This window comes from Rattus rattus, chromosome 1 (genome assembly GCF_011064425.1).
Source record: "Rattus rattus isolate New Zealand chromosome 1, Rrattus_CSIRO_v1, whole genome shotgun sequence".
Taxonomy (NCBI): domain Eukaryota; kingdom Metazoa; phylum Chordata; class Mammalia; order Rodentia; family Muridae; genus Rattus; species Rattus rattus.
In genome coordinates, this window is record NC_046154.1 from 27817554 (window position 1) to 27837462 (window position 19909).

General features: G+C 46.7%; 1 protein-coding gene across 3 annotated transcripts in view; it reads left to right on the forward strand.

Moving 5' to 3' along the window:
• Zcchc17 (zinc finger CCHC-type containing 17) overlaps nucleotides 1-19909 on the forward strand; it is a 41764-nt gene that overhangs the window by 19313 nt on the left and 2542 nt on the right. For all 3 annotated transcript variants that reach the window (XM_032897004.1, XM_032897008.1, XM_032897005.1), the window contains 4 exons: nucleotides 2708-2808; nucleotides 4437-4528; nucleotides 10339-10439; nucleotides 12397-12542. In XM_032897004.1, the coding sequence (XP_032752895.1) occupies nucleotides 2708-2808; nucleotides 4437-4528; nucleotides 10339-10439; nucleotides 12397-12542 (440 nt within the window). The remainder of the gene's footprint in view (nucleotides 1-2707; nucleotides 2809-4436; nucleotides 4529-10338; nucleotides 10440-12396; nucleotides 12543-19909) is intronic.

Below are 19909 nucleotides of genomic sequence, written 5' to 3' on the forward strand. Positions count from 1 at the left end.
CTCTATAACCTAGGCAGACCTGGAACTCACTATGTAGACCTTGAACCGACAGAGATCCACTTGCTTCTACCTCCCAAGAGCTGTGTACCTCTATGCCCAGCCACAGTTAAACTGTTTTAAGATTTAAACTTTATTTTTGTGGTGCTGGAGATCAAACTCAGGACATACATTTAGGCAAGCATATGCCTGTGCTACCTTCTCTCCCTCCCCCAGACTCCTCGGTTTTGATAGTTATTGTTAAATAACTTCTGAAAGTTAATTCTAACTTAATAATGTTCCTTATTTTTCTATTCCTACCAATATTGGTTATTGTCTTGTAAACACTGTGTCAGTTTAATGTTGAAAGTGCTTTGCCAGGGCATGTGGCACAGACCTGTAGCTGAGACCTGTAGCCAAGGCTACGTAGTGAGACTGGTTTTTTTTTTTTGTTCTTTTTTTCGGAGCTGGGGACCGAACCCAGGGCCTCGCGCTTCCTAGGCAAGCGCTCTACCACTGAGCTAAATCCCCAACCCCCCGAGACCGGTTTTTAAAAAGTACTTTTTGTATTTCTTTTCCACTTAACATCAACTGTAATTATTTTCTGTAACTAATTTAAATGGTTTCCTTCTTTTCCACTTGACAGATTTACCATTGTTTGCCAAAATGTTTCCCAATTATTAGCTATTAAGGGAATTTGGAATGTGTTGTTCATTTCGTTTTGAAATTGGGTTTCAGTCTCTAACCCAGGCTGTCTTGGATTCATTATGTAGACCAGGCTAGCCTCAAATTTGCGATCCTCCTATCTTAAATTTTCAAGTATCGGACTAACATGTATTAACCACTGTGTACAATTTTTCTTATATTTATTTATTGTTTTATTTTATTCAAGTAAGTCTTTTGCCTGCATGTATGGAGAACATGTACATATCTGGTGCCTTCAGAAGTCAGGAGAAAGCGTGGGTCTCCTGGGCACTGGAGTTAGTGTTTGTGAGCCATTGTGTGGGTACTGGGACTCAAACCCACCTCTGCAAGATCACGTGCTCTCTCTTTTAATTGTACTTTCTGTGCATTGCATGGATGCACAGAATGTGTTTCTCATGCATGTCTGTGCGAGGGTGTTGGATCCCCTGGCACTGGAGCTGGAGACAATTATGAGCTGCCATGTGGGTGCTGGCAGTTGAACCAGGGTCTGGAAGAGCAGCCAGTGCTCTCGACCACTGAACCATCTCTCCAGGAAATAAATGCTCTTACTGCCAAGCCATTTTTCTATCCCCAATTCTTAGTTTTTTGTTTTTTATTTTCTAGTCAGGGTTTCTCTGTGTAATCCTAATCTCCCTTTGTAGATGGGCTGGCCTGGAACTCAGAGAATCCACTTTGCTCTCCCTCCTAGGTCCTGGGATAAAAGGCGCATGCTGCTGCTGTCACTATCACCATCACCAACAGCAGCAGCAGGCTACAGTTCTTACATTTTTAGCATTCATAGATAATAACACCTCCAATGCTTTTGCCCATGGGTGTTTTACCTCTATTGATGTTTTCTCTTTGGGAACAATTCTAGATAATCTTCTAGCAAAGGTATGAATGCCTTGGCCAGAGGTAGAAGCATTTGCCTGGCATGTGGATAGAAGGATAAAGGATCGACACCACAGAAGGAAGCCTTGGCTTTTAAAGAATTTTACCAACTGTATTTCTATCTACACTGTATGAGTGTGGCTGGAGAGGTGGCTCAGCAGTTGAGCGCAGTTGCTGCCCTGCAGAGGACCAGAGTTTGTTTCCCAGCTCCCATGTTGGCTGCTCACCACTGCCTGAACTCCAGCTCCTGGGGCTCTGATGTCCCCCTCTGGCCTCTTTAAAGACAGATACACAGACACTCCTGGCATGTAGACACATATCCACACAGTTAAGAAGAAATCTTTTCAGGGGTTGGGGGTATAAGCTCAGTGGTAGAATGCCCATCTAGCATTTACAGGGCTCTGTTTCAATCCTGGGCACCACAGAAAACAAAACTCAATTCAATATTCTTGTGGTTGCTGTCATTTTGTTACATATTTTTACTTTTCCTCCTATCTCTTGGTGCTAGGAATCGAGCCCCCAGCCTAGTACAAACTAAGCACATTCTACTGCTGAACTCTTCTCTAGCCAAGCAGTTGTTGAACCAGCGTTTATTGGGGCTGAGGAGACAGCTTAGTGGTTTAGAACACTCACTATGGGCTGGAGAGATGGCTCAGTGGTTAAGGGCACCGACTGCTCTTCCAGAGGTCCTGAGTTCAATTCCCAGCAACCACATAGTGGCTCACAACCATCTGTAAAGAGATCCAATGCCCTCTTCTGGTGTATCTGAAGACAGCAACAGTGTACTTATATATAATAAATGAATAAATCTTTAAAAAAATTAATTTTTAGAACACTCACTATGCTTCCAGAGGGCCAAGATTTGATTCCCAGCACCCACATGGCAGCTCGAAGCTGTCTAGCACCCTCTTCTGGCCTCTTTGGGCAGTAGCCACACACATGATGTACAACCATGTTTGCAGGCAATACACCCATACACATAAAGTAAAATTTAAAGTGTTGGTTGGTTAGTTGACTAGGTTAAAGGGTGATCTTAAATTGTTTTAGCTTATAGTGTTAATCTATATAAAATGTTCATCAGAATGTTCCTGTATTCCCTAGCTCCTATCTTTCCTACCCATGCACTCAGAGTATAAATGTGTGTTTTTCATCTCAGGTCTGGTCCATCGAACTCACATGTCGTCTTGTCGAGTGGATAAGCCTTCTGAGATAGTAGATGTTGGAGACAAAGTGTGGGTGAAGCTTATCGGCCGAGAGGTAAAGTTTTCTGTACCTTCATGTGGTCTGAAAGGTTTATAACAAGCTGAGGTTTTACTGTGACTCCATGATGGTGTGTGAGTGCTGGTGGTGAGGTTTTTTTTGTTTTTTAAAGATTTATTGGGGTTGGGGATTTAGCTCAGTGGTAGAGCGCTTGCCTAGCAAGCGCAAGACCCTGGGTTCGCTCCTCAGCTCTGAAAAAAAAAAAAAGATTTATTTATTTATTATATATAAGTACACTGTAGCTGTCCACAGACACACCAGAAAAGGGCATCAGATTCCATTACAGATGGTTGTGAGCCACCATGTTGTTGCTGGCAATTGAACTCAGGACCTCTGGAAGGGCAGTCAGTAAGCCATCTCTCCAGCCCCTCGTGGTGAGGTTTTACTGGGACTCTGTGATTGTGAGCATGTGAATGTTCATGTTGGCTAACATCCTTATTTGTAAATCTTGTCCCAGTCATTTGTCTTGAGTTCGAATCTTCTGGTTGTCTGTCCTGCAGACTTGGGAGAAATAACGCAAAGTATAGAAGTGTGGTGCGGGAGTGTGTGTTCATAGAACTCTCCTCCTGAGGCTCAAAAAAGAGCGAAAGGAGATTTACTCTTTAGCATAGCTTCAGAGAGCACTTGTCACATGCACTTCATCTTGGGCCTGAAGGAAAAGAACACACATTTCTCCTAGAGTTTGGGACACACAGTGGATGGGCAGCGCAGGCACGGGAATGCGTGCTTTCTCAGGTTAACCAGGGAACGGCAGGCAGAAAGCCAGGGACACTACCAAGAAGCTGAAAACAGTTGACAGCTTTGACGTGTTAGGGTCTGAAGCTCTAAGACAGCCAGGGCTGAGTATGGTATGGTTACTTCAGCATCCAGGAGGCTGAGGCAGGAAAGTGTGTATGTCGTCTGTCTGTCTGCCTAGCCCCACATGCAGGTCACACTGTGTGTGGAGACCAGAGTACAGCTTGCTGGAGTCTCTTTTCTCCCTGCACCCTGTGAACTCAGGGATTGAACTCATGTTGTCAGGCTTGGCAGCACACACCTTCACCCACTGAGCCATCTTGCTGGCCCCTGTCCTCTGTTTTACCTCCAGGATAGGAATGGATGAAGATCATTTCCTATATCTCTTCAGCCATTAATTACATCTGCCCTTTTTACTTCTTATATACCCCCCACCCGCCCCCAACCCCTGTTCTTAGTCAATTTAAGCTTAGTGTTTGCTCTGATAGTTACAAGTTGGACTCTGAGGTGTTACAGATCAGTGGTCATGTATTCAAGGGCTTTGGAGGCTTGGGAACATAGATCGGCTGGTATATGCTTGCTGTGCAAACATGAAGACCTGAGTTCACTTACACCAGCACCTAAGTTGAAGGCTAGGTGTAGCGGTGCGCTCCTGTAACCCCAGTGCTGAGAAGGTGCAGATAGAGGACCCCAGGGACTTGCTGGTCCCTGGCTGAATGGAGGGCGAGGGAGGGCTTCTAGTTCTCAAAGAACAATGTAGGGGTTCCAGAGGAATGTTCCAAGGTAGCCTTTGGCTTCTGAACACACATGCACTGACATGAATACTCCCTTACACACACACACACACACATACACACAGATTTTGGTGACTCTTTTTTTGTCTTTTTCAGATGAAAAATGATAGAATAAAAGTGTCCCTGTCCATGAAAGTTGTCAACCAAGGAACTGGGAAAGACCTCGACCCCAACAACGTTATCATTGAGTAGGTAAAGGGTTGGAGAGCTGAAAGCCACAAGTACAGACGGCAGTAAGCTAGAATAGGCTGGGCTGCTGCCGCTGCAGGGCAGATGTCCTCAGGCTTTATAGGTGGAACCGTGTTCCTTGAGAGTTTCTAGGCAGGGCCTCTCTGTGTAGCCTGGGTGGCCTCACATCTCAGTGTCTTACCTTCCATTCCCACATGCTGGATTTCTGGATGCCACCCACGCAGCCTGCTGTGTGGAGCTGGAGAGGAGCGGCTCACACAGGGATCTGGCATCGGGGTGTCTTTTCAGCAGTTTTGTTCTCTGTCTCCTCTTTCTTGTCTCCACCCTGTCTGTCAACAGCTCATGAGGTGCGGCCACTGCCTCTCCTGAGAGGCTTCTACATTGGCTCTGAGGAAAGGTAGAGACGGTGGTGTTAGGCTCCCACATCTTTGAACATAGCGCCTTCTACTTCAGAATGGAAGGTTGTCCCTTGAGCTAAGGGTGGAGTCTGGAGATCCAGGAAGCTTGCTATCTGACTCAAATCCTGTATTTCATTTAAAAATAAAAAATAAAAAAAACATTCATTTCTTTATTGGAGGCACCATATGTGGGGATAACTTGTGGAAACAGTTCTTTTCCTGCTACCGTTCAGGTCTCAGGGGTAGACCTCAGCTCCTCAGACCTGTGTGGCAAATGCTTATGTTTTGTTTCATGGGGAAAGGTGTGTGTTTTTGGAGAGTGTCTCTCTGTGTACCCCAGGAGGGAATGTTTCGATTCCAGGGACACTGTTATTTCCATGTCCCTTTAGTGATTTGTTATTGTTGTCGTTGTTGTTATTAAGACAGGGTCTCTCTCTCTCTCTTTTTTTTTTTTTTTTTTAAGATTTATTTATTTATTATATATAAGTACACTGTAGCTGTCTTCAGACACACCAGAAAGGGCATCGGATCTCTTTTACAGATGGTTGTGAGCCACCATGTGGTTGCTGGGAATTGAATTCAGGACCTCTGGAAGAGTAGTTGGGTGCTCTTAACCGCTGAGCCATCTCTCCAGCCCCAAGACAGGGTCTCTTAACATTCCCATTGGCTGTTGTGAAACTTACTGTGTAGACCCAGATGGACCTGCCTTTGCCTCCCAGCTGCTGGAATTAAAAGCCAATGTGTCTGGTTCTTTATTGAATTTCTAGCCAGAATCTGCCTAATCCTTGAGAGCCCTTGCTGGGGGAGGCTCACCAGGGAAAGGCCTTTGCTGAGGAAACCTGCCAATCTGAGTTCAGTCTCTGAACCCCACACAAAGGTGGACGGAGAGACCCAGTGCTGTAAAGTTGTACATCTACTCCCAACCCTTGAGGGGCTTAGTAACTTTCTAGTGTTTCAAGCAAGTTAACGAAATCACACGTTTATCTTTAAGTAAACCACATTATTATTTGTTGATTTTGGTGTTAAGCATCTTGTTCTTCCTCTCTGGCAGTGACATTATTGATTAAGAAATAACCAGATATGGTGACTATACATTCCTATAATCTGAGTACTTGGTGGACTAAGGCAAGAGGATATGTAGTTAAAGGCTAGCCTGAGCTACACAGTGAGATCCTGGCTTGGGAACACAAACAGAAAGAGTAATGAATATAATTTGAATGAGATCTTCACTGCAGAGAACAATTTGAAGCCCTCATATTTCTCATCCTGAGAAAAATTGCTTCAGCTGTGAAGGAATTTTATCTGAAAAGTAGGGAGGTAGTGCTCATGGGAAAGGTGTGTGTACCGGACATAAGGCAGGTGGACCTCAAGCCTGTGATGCGGGCTGGAGAGATGGCTCAGTGGTTAAGAGCGCTGACTGCTCTTCCAAAGGTCCTGAGTTCAAATCCCAGCAACCACATGGTGGCTCACAACCATCTGTAATGGGATCTGATGCCCTCTTCTGGTGTGTCTGAAGACAGCTACAGTGTACTTATATGAAATAAATAAATTAATCTTTAAAAAAAAAGCCTGTGATGCACACAGTAGCCTGTAAGGTAAGTGTGGGCTTCTGTGTTACTTCATATTCCTACTGTGTAGCTGGAGATAAGTAACCCGTGACTGTGTAGCAAATTATGCGGTCAGATACTCTCGTGCAGGACCAGGGTTAAAGTACAGATCCTGCTCAGCACAGGGTACCTCTAGCCACTGCATGGGACTTAGCCTTCCATAGTTTTGTAGTTTAGTCGCTAAATATTGATGTGCTCGTGGGTCTGCGTATTTGTAAAACACTTCAGTTACAGTGGTAATCTTTCATAGCTCTGCTCAGAAATGGGAAAGCCTGGCATTTGCTGATTACATTGTAACAAACTTACCTTTTCTCGGAAGAATCCCATGCTCTGCAGACTCACTTAAAAAAGTTGTGGATTTCTCAAAGCTAACCTTACAATGGTAAACCATAGAACAAGTAAGAGGACAGAAAGAAGGATAAGAAGGAAAAAGCTTTCTGTTTGCAGGCTGTATCTCTGTAAAGAGATTTTCTAGTACGAGCCAAGGGGCTGAGCTTGTATATACTGTGGGCACATCCAGGAAAGCAGCCTGGAATGGAAGGGTCGCAGACGCTAGAATTAGACATCAATCCAGACTTAGTTCTTCTCAGATTAGTGTATGATCTTGAACAGATTTTTATTTATTTTATTTTATTTATTTATTTTTTTTAGAGATAGTGTGTTTCTGTATAGCCCTAGCTGTCCTAGAACTCACTTTGTAGAGCAGGCTAGCTTTGAACTCAGAGATCCTCCTGCCTCTGTGTCCCAGGTACTGGTGAGGTGAGCTGTGATGCTGACTAACTGGCACAGTGGCAGGGGGATAGGAAGTGAGCTGGCCCATGACACTTGTGCCGTGGGAAGTCTGATTGGGCATGTAGCATGTTAAATCCCAGAGGACTGGAGTGAATTAGAAGGAGGATGTGCTTCATCCAGCTGCAGCCCAGGCCTCGGACACCTGAAGCCCTGTGTTCTCAGATGCCTGTCTTGGCTTTTGTTATTCAGACTACTGTGGTGTGAAAGGGCCCAGTTCTTTAATTCATACCAGAAAATTGACTCTTTGTGCACTTAGATTCTTCTAGGGCAAAGGCCAGACATTCATGCAGACATTTTCAGAACTTAAATTATATGCTTGTCTGCAGTATCCACTTGGGTAGCTACGAATAAACATGGGGCCATTTAAATGTAAATTAATGAAGATTAAGTAAAATTTCAGAACTAGGTTTGATGGGGCAGCCCTAGCTGCTTCATAGGCAGCCGATTAGTGAGCATCTTGTCTCAAAATGCAAAGTGAAAAGGAGGCTGGGGTGAGGCTCGGTGCCGTACTTACTTGCCTTGCATGGAGGAAGGCCAGCTCAAGCCCAGCGTCTCTGGTGTGCAAACAAGGGAGATCTAAGTCTTTTTCAGTTTTCTTTTCTTTTGACAATCAGTGTAGGTGTTTTGTCTGCATGTATGTGTGCACCACTTGTGTGTAGTGCCCTCGGAGTCCAGTAGAGGGTGTCTGATCCCTTGGAATTAAAGTTACAGATGGCTGTGAGCTGTTTGGGTGTTGGGATTCGAACCTCAGTCCTTTGGAAGAACAGCACATGCTCTTATCCTCTGAGCCATCTCTCTAGCCCCATGAAATTTAGCTTATTTACTTTTTCTTGGTTCTTTGTGAATTTCACATCATGCACCCCAGTCCCACTGGTCTGCCCCAGCCCCTTGTACCCACCCTCCACTCTTGCAATCTCCTCCTCAACAGAAAGGAAGAAAGAAACCTTGTTCTGGAAGCTGTAGTGTGTCACCCTTTGTCCACACTTCTTTCTTGCAGTGTTCTTTGTAGTGATTGTTTGGTCTGATTGGAGGCCTCTGGCTTCTGCTGCATTATCAACACTGGATCCTCCCTGGGACTCCTCTCGGATGTGCTGTTGGCGCCCTGTGTCATGGAGAGCCTGTAGTTTTGGATCTGTAGAATCAGTGCCTTCATGCACTCCAGCAGTTCAGTGATGGGTTAGATGGGGTGGGCCAGTAATTCTGTAGTCATATCCACACTTAAAAATGTTTAGTAACCGTATTTTGCTCTGACATGGTGGCGTATGCCTTCAGCTCTAGCAGAGGTACATGGGATTCTGTGAGGTCAAAGTCAGCCTGTCTTTGACATCAGCAAAATAATATCATATACCAATGAGAATAATGACTCACAACTATAAACAGCGATGCAGATAAGTTTCACAAACAACAAAATTATACAGGAAGTATCGTGTGTGTGTGTGTGTGTGTGTGTAACTGTGTGTGTGTGTAACTGTGTGTGTGTGTCTATGAGTGTGTGTGTCTGTGTGTGTGTAACTGTGTGTGTCTGTCTGTCTCTGTGTGTGTGTCTGTGTGTGTATCTATGAGTGTGTTTGTATGTGTTTGTGTGTGTATCTATGAGTGTGTGTGTGTCTGTGTGTGTGTGTGTGTGTGTGTGTCTGTGTGTGTGTGTGTAACTGTGTGTGTAACTGTGTGTGTGTCTATGAGTGTGTGTGTCTGTGTGTGTGTAACTGTGTGTGTCTGTCTGTCTCTGTGTGTGTGTATGTGTGTGTGTCTGTGTGTGTGTATGCACCTTTTGGTTTGAAACTGGGGATTTTTGTGTGTTAGATATCTATTCTTGACACCAAGTTAACATAACATCCCAGGTACTTTAGTACTTTTATTTTAAGATGGCTCCTTGCTAAATTGCTCAGGCTGGTCTTGCCCTTATGAAGCTCCTCTTAACCTCCCCAGGCCTGGGATCATAGGGCTGTATCACATAACCGATACACTGCCAGCTACTGTAAAAGGAAAAGTGATTTTATGCTTTTGGAAGCTAAGATGGTGGTCACTCTGGGAAAACGCCTAACTAGGAACAAGCATGAGATTTCTGCTGTTATCAGTCCCGGTGTTGGTTATATGGGAGGGAAAGTTCATACTAGAAACTAGACAAGCTGTATGCTTACTGTAAGTGCATGTGCCTTTTCTATAGGAGCTCATGCTCACTAACAGTGTGATAGGAATGTAAACAACTGTAACTGTGGCAACGGTGGCCCAGGAGCCGGGGGAGAGGCCTTGGAAGAGGGAAGGGAGCCTTGGAACTTTTGGGTATCGAGTGCATTGTGGAGGCGGGGGGAGGGGCATTACAGAGTGGATCTGTCTAAGGAGAGGCACTCAGCTCCTATGAAAGATAGAATTAGCTCTTTACCAGGTCCTAGGGAAAATGAAGAGGGAGCTGGAAAAGGAGTGGGGAAACCAACTGAAAACCCCAAAACCAAGGTCTCCCAGGAGCTCAGCCTTGGTTTGTAGAAATCCTGTAAAGGTCTTTTAAATCCTCGAGTGATCTGATAGGGTCTGTAGGGTGTTTTCCCATGGTGAGAAATTATATTCTCTCTCTCTCTTTGTGTGTCTTGTGTCTTTCTCTCTTTCCTTTCTTTTTTCTGGAGACAGGGTTTCTCTGTTCCCGGCTGTCCTGGAACTCACCCTGTAGCCCAGGCTGGCCTTGAATTTAGAGATTCACCTGCCTCTCCCTCCAGAGTGCTAGATTGTGTGTGTGTGCTAGGCGTGTGCCACCACTGCCTGGCAATTATACTTTCAAATATCTTCCCTGTGTATTATTGCAGGGAAAGCTGGTCTCATTCATAATGTTCATGCAAAGCCTCATTCTAAATGAGAAAAGTAAAAGAGGGAGCTGTCCCATTGTCTCGTTCTGTCCAACGCTTCTCTTTTCCTTTTTCTTGTTCAAAAACAAAACGAAACCAGCGCACAGTAGCGCGCTGTAATCTATCTGGCCACTTCTCTGCAAAGCACCAGTGGTCAGGATGTCTTTCATTACAGGCAAGAAGAGAGGCGCAGGCGATCCTTCCAGGACTACACTGGGCAGAAGATCACCCTTGAGGCCGTCCTGAACACGACCTGCAAGAAGTGTGGCTGCAAAGGTAGGGAAGCCACCCTTTCTCCTCTCCTTGAGGACGCTCTGCTGGCTGAGGGAGACTGGGTTAGTGTAGCTCGTGCCTTCTTCAGGCAGCTGCTGGCCGCACTCACTCACAGGGTCCTCCGACACACTTGTCTCCAAGCATGGTTGCTGTGCTGTAGAATGAAGTGTCTTGAGATACATTCCTTACGGATCTAAATTAGACCCTTTCTTCCTCATCTTTAGCTCAGAATTAAGTTCGGAATTCTTAAGAGAGTGAGTGCCCTTTTTGTAACAGAGATAGAGGATTGCCACTTGCTTTTGGCTCTATTTCCTTAGGTTTCTTCTAGTCTTACTCAAATATTAAAGCTTTTCAGCGTGACTTCCCCTCTTGGAGCTATAATGAGAGAGATTGCCATCTTCTCGTTTGCAGAGTGACCTCAATTTGTCACCTCCCATCTCGAGTTTCCATCCGTCATGCTTTGTTCAGTTTTACTAATTTATTCATTTTTAGTATGGAATAGAGTTTATTTAGGGGTATGGGAAGGGGAGTTGAGAAGGGAGTAGAGGCAGAGAAAGAGAGGGGAGAGAGAGAGAAAAGAAGAGGCCGGCCAGGAACATGGGGGAGTGGTGAGGGAAGAGAGGGAGAAAGGAGCCATGGAGAGAAGAGGGTCAGAGTTGCTTTGTCCATTTTTGGCAGTGATGGCAGCAGATCTGTGTCCTGGTTGAATTGATGAGGGTCTGTTTTTTTAATGTGCATTGCTGTTTTTACATGCATGCATGTCTGTGTGAGGATATTGGATCTGCTGCACCTGAAGTTACAGACAGTTGTGAGCTGCCATGTTGGTGCTGGGAATAGAATCTGGGTCCTCTGGAAGAGTAGCCAGAGCTCTTAACTGCTGAGCCATCTCTCCAGCCCTGTGTTTGTGGGGTTTTATAAGCCCTTACTTTTGTTAATGAAAAGGAGAATGTAGCAGTGAGGGAAGCCGTCCCCTTGAGGAGATGGTGGCGGCATTCCTGGTATTTGGAAAGCTGCCGTGTCCCCTTTCCAGACCCCATCTAACTTGTGGGCTCAGGGTACAAACATTACCCTTAGCTCTGTAGTTCCTCATGCACTTCTTTCCTCCTCTTGAAATGAGCTGTGTAGACCTTCCTGTAGCTCCAGGGACTCAGACGCCCGCTTCTGGTCTCCTTGGGCACCTGCGCCCGTATGCACATACCCACACACATGTGCGCACGTATATATGTGCATAATTAAAAAAAACCCAGCTCTTCTTCAAAGACAACAGAAAAGGGACCCTCCGTAATCCCACAGCTCAGCGTGGAGCACCTTACCTGTATCCACCTGTCGTTCCACAGAGCAGCAAGAACAAGAAGTAGAATTTGACCCAGCAAAGGTCAGGGTGAAGGTGGTTGGCTTTGGTGCATCAAAAGCAGCCCAAGGCAGGGAGACATCCAGCCTGAGCTAAGTGTTGGCTTTGCTGCTGTGTGACCCTGAGCTGCTTAACTCAGGGCTCGGTACCTGAGGCTGGGCTGTGGTCTGTGAATTCTTAGGCACCCTAGGTGTCTGTGCCTGTCTCTGTGCTGGCTTGGATGTGAGTGTCCACGTATCGCCAGCTCTCTTCCTTTAGGACTTGGCCTGCCGCTCTGTTCCCTCTCTTAAGCATTCTGCTCTCTGGAGCAGCCCTTCATTGTCAGGAACGAGTTCCAAAATAGATCTTTAAACATTAATAAGGGAGAGGGAGGGCAGCATAAGCCGCCTTGCTCTGCTTGCTCGTACCTTCTGCCACTTCCAAAGCCGCACCCTCGACTCTCACGGCTCTAACTCCAGCTGCTCGCCTGGCTCCGGTTGAGTGAGCATTGCCACCTTGAGGTGGCAGAAACACTGCCCCAGATAAACTCAGCAATGTTTGAGCCCCCAGGAAACATCGCCTTCAGAGGGGAGCGCTTCTTCCCTCTCTGACCTGTGTTCTTTTCCACAGGCCACTTCGCAAAGGACTGCTTCATGCAGCCAGGCGGAACCAAGTATTCTCTGGTCCCTGAAGAGGAAGAGGAAAAAGAGGAGGCAAAGGCAGAAGGCCTTGAGAAGCCTGATCCCACAAAGAATTCTTCCAGGAAGAGAAAGAAGGTAAGGGCTGGCTTGCTGCTGTGTGTCTCGGTTTTGTAGGTCTCTAATGCTTTTTGTAAGCGTTTAGAAGTAGAGAAAAGTGTGAAAGCAAGCCCTCATAATTTTTTCAGAGAGAATTGTATTGGCAGTTTTGGCACATTCTGATCTTTCTCCTGGCCCATGGTGTAAGTAGATGGTTATACAAATGCATAGAGTACAAAAGCACAGTCACTGTAGGTGTAGTTTGGTTTGTACTTTTTTTCTTTTTTTTTTTTTTTTTTTTGGTTCTTTTTTTTTGAGCTGGGGACCCGAACCCAGGGCCTTGGCGCTTCCTAGGTAAGCGCTCTACCACTGAGCTAAATCCCCAGCCCCTTCACTTTTCTTATGGTTTTAAGATTTATTTATTTTTTATATGAGTGCTCTGTCTTTATGGACACCAGAAGAGGGGGTTATATCCCAATGCTGATATTTGAGTCTCCATGTGGGTGCTGGGAATTGAACTCAGGACCTCTGGAAGAGCAGTCAATGCTCTTAACCACTGAGCCATCTCTCCAGCCCCTTGTTAAGTACTCTTAAGTGGTCTTTAAGAGCTTGATGTTAAAAGTCATGTAATGGGGGTTGGGGATTTAGCTCGGTGGTAGAGAGCTTGCCTAGCAAGTGCAAGGCCCTGGGTTGGTCCCCAGCTCTGAAAAAAAAAAAAAAAAAAAAAAAAAAAAAAGCCATGTAATGGGGGATCCCAAGAGTTCCAGGCCAGCCAGGGTTATCTTGTCTTAAAAAGCAAAACAAGAGGGCTGGAGAGATGACCCAGTGGTTAAGAGCACTGACTGCTCTTCCAGAGGCCCTGAGTTCAATTCCCAACAATCACATGGTGGCTCACAACCATCCATAATGGGGATCTGATGCCCTCTTCTGGTGTGTCTGAAGACAGCTACAGGGTACTCACATATATTAAATAAATAAATAAATAAACAAACAAACAAATCTATCTTTCTTTAGAAATTAAAACAAAAAAACAAGCAAACAAAAAAGCCACATAAAGTTTTATGCTATGACTATGAGCATTGATTGATTGATTGATTGATTGGGTTATTTGTGAGACAGGTTCTCTTGTAGCTCAGACTGGCTCCAACTTGCTAGATAGCCAAGGATGCCCTAAACTCTTGATCCTCCTCCTAAGTGCACCTCTGTGCTTAGATATAGTCATAATTTATATCATTGTTATTAGATACTTATCCGTCCATCTTCACCTCCAGGCTATGCCTCCTCACGTATGTTCCTGGGTTAAGCTTACTGAGTTGAGGCTCAGTAGTTAAGGGCACTGGCTGCCCTGCAGAGCACATGGCTTCAGCTGCCAGTACCCAGTGGTGGCTAACAACCACCTGTAACTCCAGTTGCGGGGGATCTGACGCCCTCTTCTGGCCTCCAAGGGCACCGCATGCATGTACGTGCAAGCAGAGACCCATACATGTAAAATAAAAATAAATTGATCTTCTCAGAAGAGGGAGGGGTCTGGAGAGATGAGTCATTGGATAAGAGCTTGGACCCAGAGCACCCAAGTTCAGTTTCCAGCCCTCGTGTCCTGTGTCAGCTCCAACCACCTGTATCTCTGACCCCAGACGAGTCTGACAGCTCTGGCCTCTGCCCTAAGTCACAGACATACATAGATACATTAAACACAATCTTTAGAAAAACAGCAAGAATAAAGCTTTAAAAAAATTTTGCTGAGTCAAGGGAGCCAGGCTGATTGCTCACACGGGTAATCTCAGCCCTCAGGAGGCAGAGGAGAGTGGATGACCACAGGGCGGGGCAGCATAGGATGCAGAGTGAGCTCCAGGCATTTTGGGGCTGCGGACTGTGTTTCTGTTTTAGAAAAAAAGCCTGGTGGGCCATGAGTTGGAGGCCAGCCAGTCTACATAGAGAGACCCTGTAGCAAAGGGAAACTAAAGGAAACAAAAGAAAACAACAACAGAAAGATATTGAAGACTTGAGGGCTTTTGGGGTTGGAGAGATGGCTCTGTGGTTAAGAGCACTTGTTGCTCTTACAGAAGACCTGGGTTCAATTCCCAGCACCCACATGGTGGCTCACAACCATCTGTAATGAGACCTGATGCCCTCTTCTGGTGTGTCTGAAGACAGTAACAATGTACTCACATACATAGAATAAATAATTACATCTTAAAAAAAAAAAAGATTGATTTTCACTCTGCAGCCCCGGCTGGCTTTGAACTTTCAGTGGTTCCCTGGCCTCAGCGTGCTGAGTGCTGGGATTGCAGCTGAGCCCCCATACTCAGCTTTTGAAATTTGTTAAGTGGTCCTTTTGTGTTGAGCTTGCAAGCTCTCGGAGTGAAGGCTCTGACATGATCTTTTCACTCAGGAGCACCCTCCCAATTGGATTTGCCACTGTGTAGGTAAGGGAAAGGGTGCATTATACTGATGGATGACTTAGCCCCGTAGCATGAAAGTCACTGACTTGTATTCTCTCCATGTCCCTGACCTGGGCTCTCCCTAGTACCTGAGACTTTGGGTTGAGTCTTTCAAGCCTCAGTTGAGGTCCTTGGGTGCTGTGGCTGGCTGTGTAAGTTTGAACCAACTGCAGTTCTTTGGTTTGCAGAGTGGGATTATTGTGGTCTCTGGCAGTGCTCCCTCCCAGGTAATGCCCACCCCTCAGAATAGCAGGTGATGACAAGTTCGTCTCTAATTGATTCTCAGTTTTAGGAGACATGGTCTCGTGCAGCTCAGACCAAGTTCAAACTCCTTATACAGTTCAAGCTGACCGTCAACTGGCCCTCCTGCCTCCACCTCGGAAGCCATTCTTCACCACAGCGCCTAGCTCCAACACTCTTAAACACAGTGCCATACTGCAGTCTCTTGGGGTTTGGTTGTTATTATTTAATGTCTGTGGTATTGGGCCTGCATGTTTGTCTGTGCACTGTGTGTGGCGGGAATTGAACCTGGGTCCTCTACTAGAGTTGCTAGTACCCTTAACCAATGAGCTAACTCTCCAGCCCCCCATATAATCTCTTTTATGAGCTCTCTGACCAAATACACACATACCACCACATTTCCTGTTTCTGCCCTAAGAGAGAAGCTATATGGCTTTATCCTGTTGTCTGTCCGACATTCAGTCAGGAATGTGGGCCTGCCAAAAGCTTTCCACTCTCTTCCTCCTCCTTCTCCTTCCCCTCCTCCTCATCCCTTTCCTCCTCCCCCTCCCCCTCCTCTTCTTCTTCCTCTCCTCCTCCCTCTTCCCCCTCCTCTTCATCTTCCTCCTTCTCCTCTTCCTCCCCCCTTCCTCCTTCCCTCCTTCCCTCTTGCTTCTCTTCTCTTCTGTTTCTTCTTTCCTGAGACAGTGTCTGACTACGTGTATCCCAGGCTAGCCGTGGACCGGTGACCCTGCTGCTGGCCGCCTGAGTGCTGCTGGCTTTGTAGCTGTGCCTGGAGAGGGCATACTTCAGGCACTTGAAAATGATGTTGCTCCTGCCTTGCATGTGTCAGGGTAGTCTTAGGCACTTGATATAGCAAGACACTAAGATCATTTTTAGCCGGGTTTTGTTTGTGTGTTTTGGTTTTTTTGTTTGTTTGTTTTTTGTTTTTTGAGACAAGGTTTCACTCTAACCCTGGTTGGCCTGACAGAGATCTATCTGCCTCTGCCTCCTGAGTGCTGAGATTATAGAAATGGCTCGGTCAGTTTATTTAAAATGAATTATTTATTCATTTTGTTGGTGAGGAATGACATCACGCCTTGCTCTTGTGGAGGTCCAAGGACAATTTGGAGACTGTTCTCTCCTTCTATTGAGTAGGTCGTCAGGGCTGAAGCAAGAACCTTTACCCATTGAGCCTGCCTGCCCCGGGTTTTGCTTTGTAAGCAGAGGCCTTTATCTCTTGGTGTTGCATGTTGATTTATTTCTATATATCATATAAATCAGGATTCAGGTCTCCCAAGTTCCAGGAGTCCTCCTATCCTTTTACCCTCTAAGTCTCCTTTTCTCTTTCCTTTTTCTCCTCTTCTTGGAGACTGGGTATCCCAGACTGGCCTTGAATTTGCTATCCTCCTGCCTCGCCTGAGTGTCACTGTCACAGCCCCTCCAAACCTTGGGTTCTCTTAGGGGATGGGCTACCTTTCCAGTAAGAAATGGACTTGAGGAGTCCATGTGTGGGCTTGTGCACTACTCCAGGACTCGTGGTTCTGGGGCCATGTGCAGAAAGAACTGGACAGTTTATCTGAAGGACACTTGGTCCACACTGTCAACAGGAGTGGGAACGGGAGTGGCTGTAGTGGTAGTCATTTGTGGAAGGCATCTCAGATGGCGTAAGATCACTTCATTCAATCAGTTAGTTGCTTAAGGCGAGAGAGATAATCAGCCAAGGTGTGCAGGGCAATAAAGGAAACACATCCAAGGAGGCCTCTGGCTCTCATGACCTTCAAAGGACAGGAAGTGAAGTGCAGTCAAGGACTCAGGACCACAGCTGGAAAGTCCACATGGAGGCTGCTGAACCTCACCCATTTCTTCTCAGGTCGCTTCAGTGTCTTCCTTCCGTATTCAGGTAGAAGAACATATTTAATACTAAGCCTATGAGACAGAAGATGCCGGCAAAGTCTGCTCAGAAGCCTCGCTGCTTCAGCTTTTTAAAAACCATGTTAATTATTTCAGTATTGTGGTGTGTTTGACGGCATGCATGTGCCACAGCCTGTGAGAGGTCAGAGGTCAGAGGACAGCGTCGTAGAGTTGGCTCTCTCCTTCCTCTTCTGTGGGTTCTGGGGACGAACTCGGGTCACCAGGTTTGTACAGTAAGTGCTCATCCTGCCGAGCCATCTTCCTGCCTCCCCTACCCACTCCTACTTTTGAGACGTGGTCTGGCCTCCAGCTCCCTGTGTAGTGGAGGATGACCGTAAGCGCCTGGCCTTGCTGTCTGCATCTACCAGATACTGAGCGTACACCCAGGTACACTGATCCACTTCGCAGTATGATGTCATCTCCCGCCATTCCCTCCACACACACTGTACCTCAGCTTCATGCACGAGTGAGCTTCTGTTCCAGTCACTGAGGGGCAAAATGAGGAAATGGCCTGTTGTTGTCGCATTGTGGTCTAATGGAAGAGATGTAAACAAAACAGTGTGACCTTAATACACCAGGTAGGGCAGGTGCCATGGAGAAAGAGCTCTGGGTTGTTTATTTTGTAGCACTGGTCCCAGCACCTTGTGCATGGTAGGCCCGTGCTCTGCCACTGGGCCACAGCCCAGCCCAGCCCTTTATTGCCATTGTAGATAGGGTGCTACTCTTAGAGACTATCATCTGAAACCACGTGCGATGCTGTAGTCCCAGCATGAGAGGCTGTGGCTAGGGGACTCCAAGGTCAAGGCCTATCTGGGCTGCATAGCAAGGCCTTGTCTCAAAAAAATAAAATAAAATAAGAGAGGATTATTTGGATCAGAACGTTATCTGCAGCATTGAAGTAGCTGGGTGCTGGGAGTGAGCTTGGCACTCGTCAGGAGAATGTGGAGGCTGGATAGGTAGCACAGAGTGCGTGGCAGACAAGGAGGCCTAGACACTAGAGGGCCGGCTGCTGGTTGTAAGAAATTCATTTTCTAAATAGAGCTTTTCAGCAGTGCAAGGACATGACCTGACAGTCTCACTGTGTAGCGATTCCTGACCCAGAACTTACTGTGTAGACCAGCTTGGCCTTGAATTCACAGAGGTCCACCTGCCTCTGTCTTCCCTTTTAAGATAATTTTTTGGGGGCTAGAGAGATGGCTCAGTGGTTAAGAGCACTGACTGTTCTTCCAGAGGTCCTGAGTTCAATGCCCAGCAACCACACGGTGGCTCACAACCATCTGTCATGGGATCTGATGCCCTCTTCTGGTGTGTCTGAAAACAGCTACGTGTACTCTTGTATATTAAATAATAAATCTTTTTTAAAAAAGATAATTTTTCTGGCTACTATGTGGAAACGTGCAGGTCAGAAAGTAAGGCCGTAGTCTTCAGGCCAGTTGACACAGATGCCTGGAGTGTGCTGTCATGACTGTGGTAGAGAGGACAAGACAGGACCTGATGTAGATCTGAAGGCAGAGCTGACAGTCAGGTGAGAGACTGGATGAACGGCAGGGGAGGGAACTGATAACGGCCGCATCAAGATTGGACTGTACCTGAAAGATCTGAGGTGAGAGACACTAGAGAAGCTGTCAAGACCTTAGTTTGAGTCGGGTGGTGGTGCACACACCTTTGATCCTAGAGCCCAAGAGGCAGAGGCAGGCGGGTCTCTGAATTTGAGCCAACCTGGTGTACGGAGTGAGGAGGACAGTGCTCCTGGGAGATACATCCTCCCATCATCTGCATGCAGAGTCCAACCCTGCCTCCGTAATGTGGGACAAGCGCTTCTCACTTCTCCAGGCCGTGGATACTGTTTCATTGAGTCATCAGAGCGTGTGCTGTGGGTGCTATTCTTAGCCGTTCTCCATCTGAAGCGCTAGCCCTCAGTGAGGTGAGATGACTGGCCAAGGCTGCAGAGTAGAGCTCAGGCTTGGGTCTGCGTGACACCTGGGTCTACGTGACACCTGGCTCGCTGTTCCCTCCCATCACCTCAGGGTGGATGGCCCAGGCAAACAGGCTTGCAGGATGCTGGCTACAAAGCCTGCAGGAGCTTCTCTGCTCTGCTCTCCCGCCCTCCTCCTGTAGTCTCCTCTTAGGAGCTTTGCTGAGGCACTGTAGGTACTTAATTCAAGGAGGCAGCTTATCCAGTGTGAGGAACTACCCAGGTTGCCCCACAGGAGCCTGGGAACCAACCTACCAACTCTGGGTTTGTGCTGTTAGCGCTGGTGACATGGTTGTGTGTAGGGTGTCTAACTGTAGGAACTCTCCCCCCATGTGGGAAAAAAAAAAGAGACGTGAAATGTTTGTTTACCTCTCAGACTTTCTGGCACATTCTGCTTCTTCTCACAGCTCTTGCCCTTTCTTTGCGAGGAAAAGTCACGTGATCATGCTCCCTCCGAAGCTCCTTTATACCAACCACTTGCAGCTCATGATAGTTATTACCAATTAGTGGGAAGAGAGGCCATTTTTCCATTGCTAGCACGTCAGTGGAGGCTACTCTTAAGGGGAAGGGTCAAGTTTGAATCGCAGTGGCATCCACCAGGGGATCAGGACTGTTCCCCATCCTCTGTGGCAGCGCCTCACCCCTCCAGGGTTCTGGACCTCCCATGGCGTACTCTGCAGAGTAAACTTGCTTATGAAGATGTTTTTTACTAAAAAGGATAGCGCAGGGGCCAGTGGTGTTGCTCAAGCTGAGACCTGAGTTGGTGGGAGAGAACCAACTCTTGAAAGCTGTCCTCTAACTGCCACTTGTGGGCTACGGAGTGCAGAGTGTGTGTGTGTGTGTGTGTGTGTGTGTGT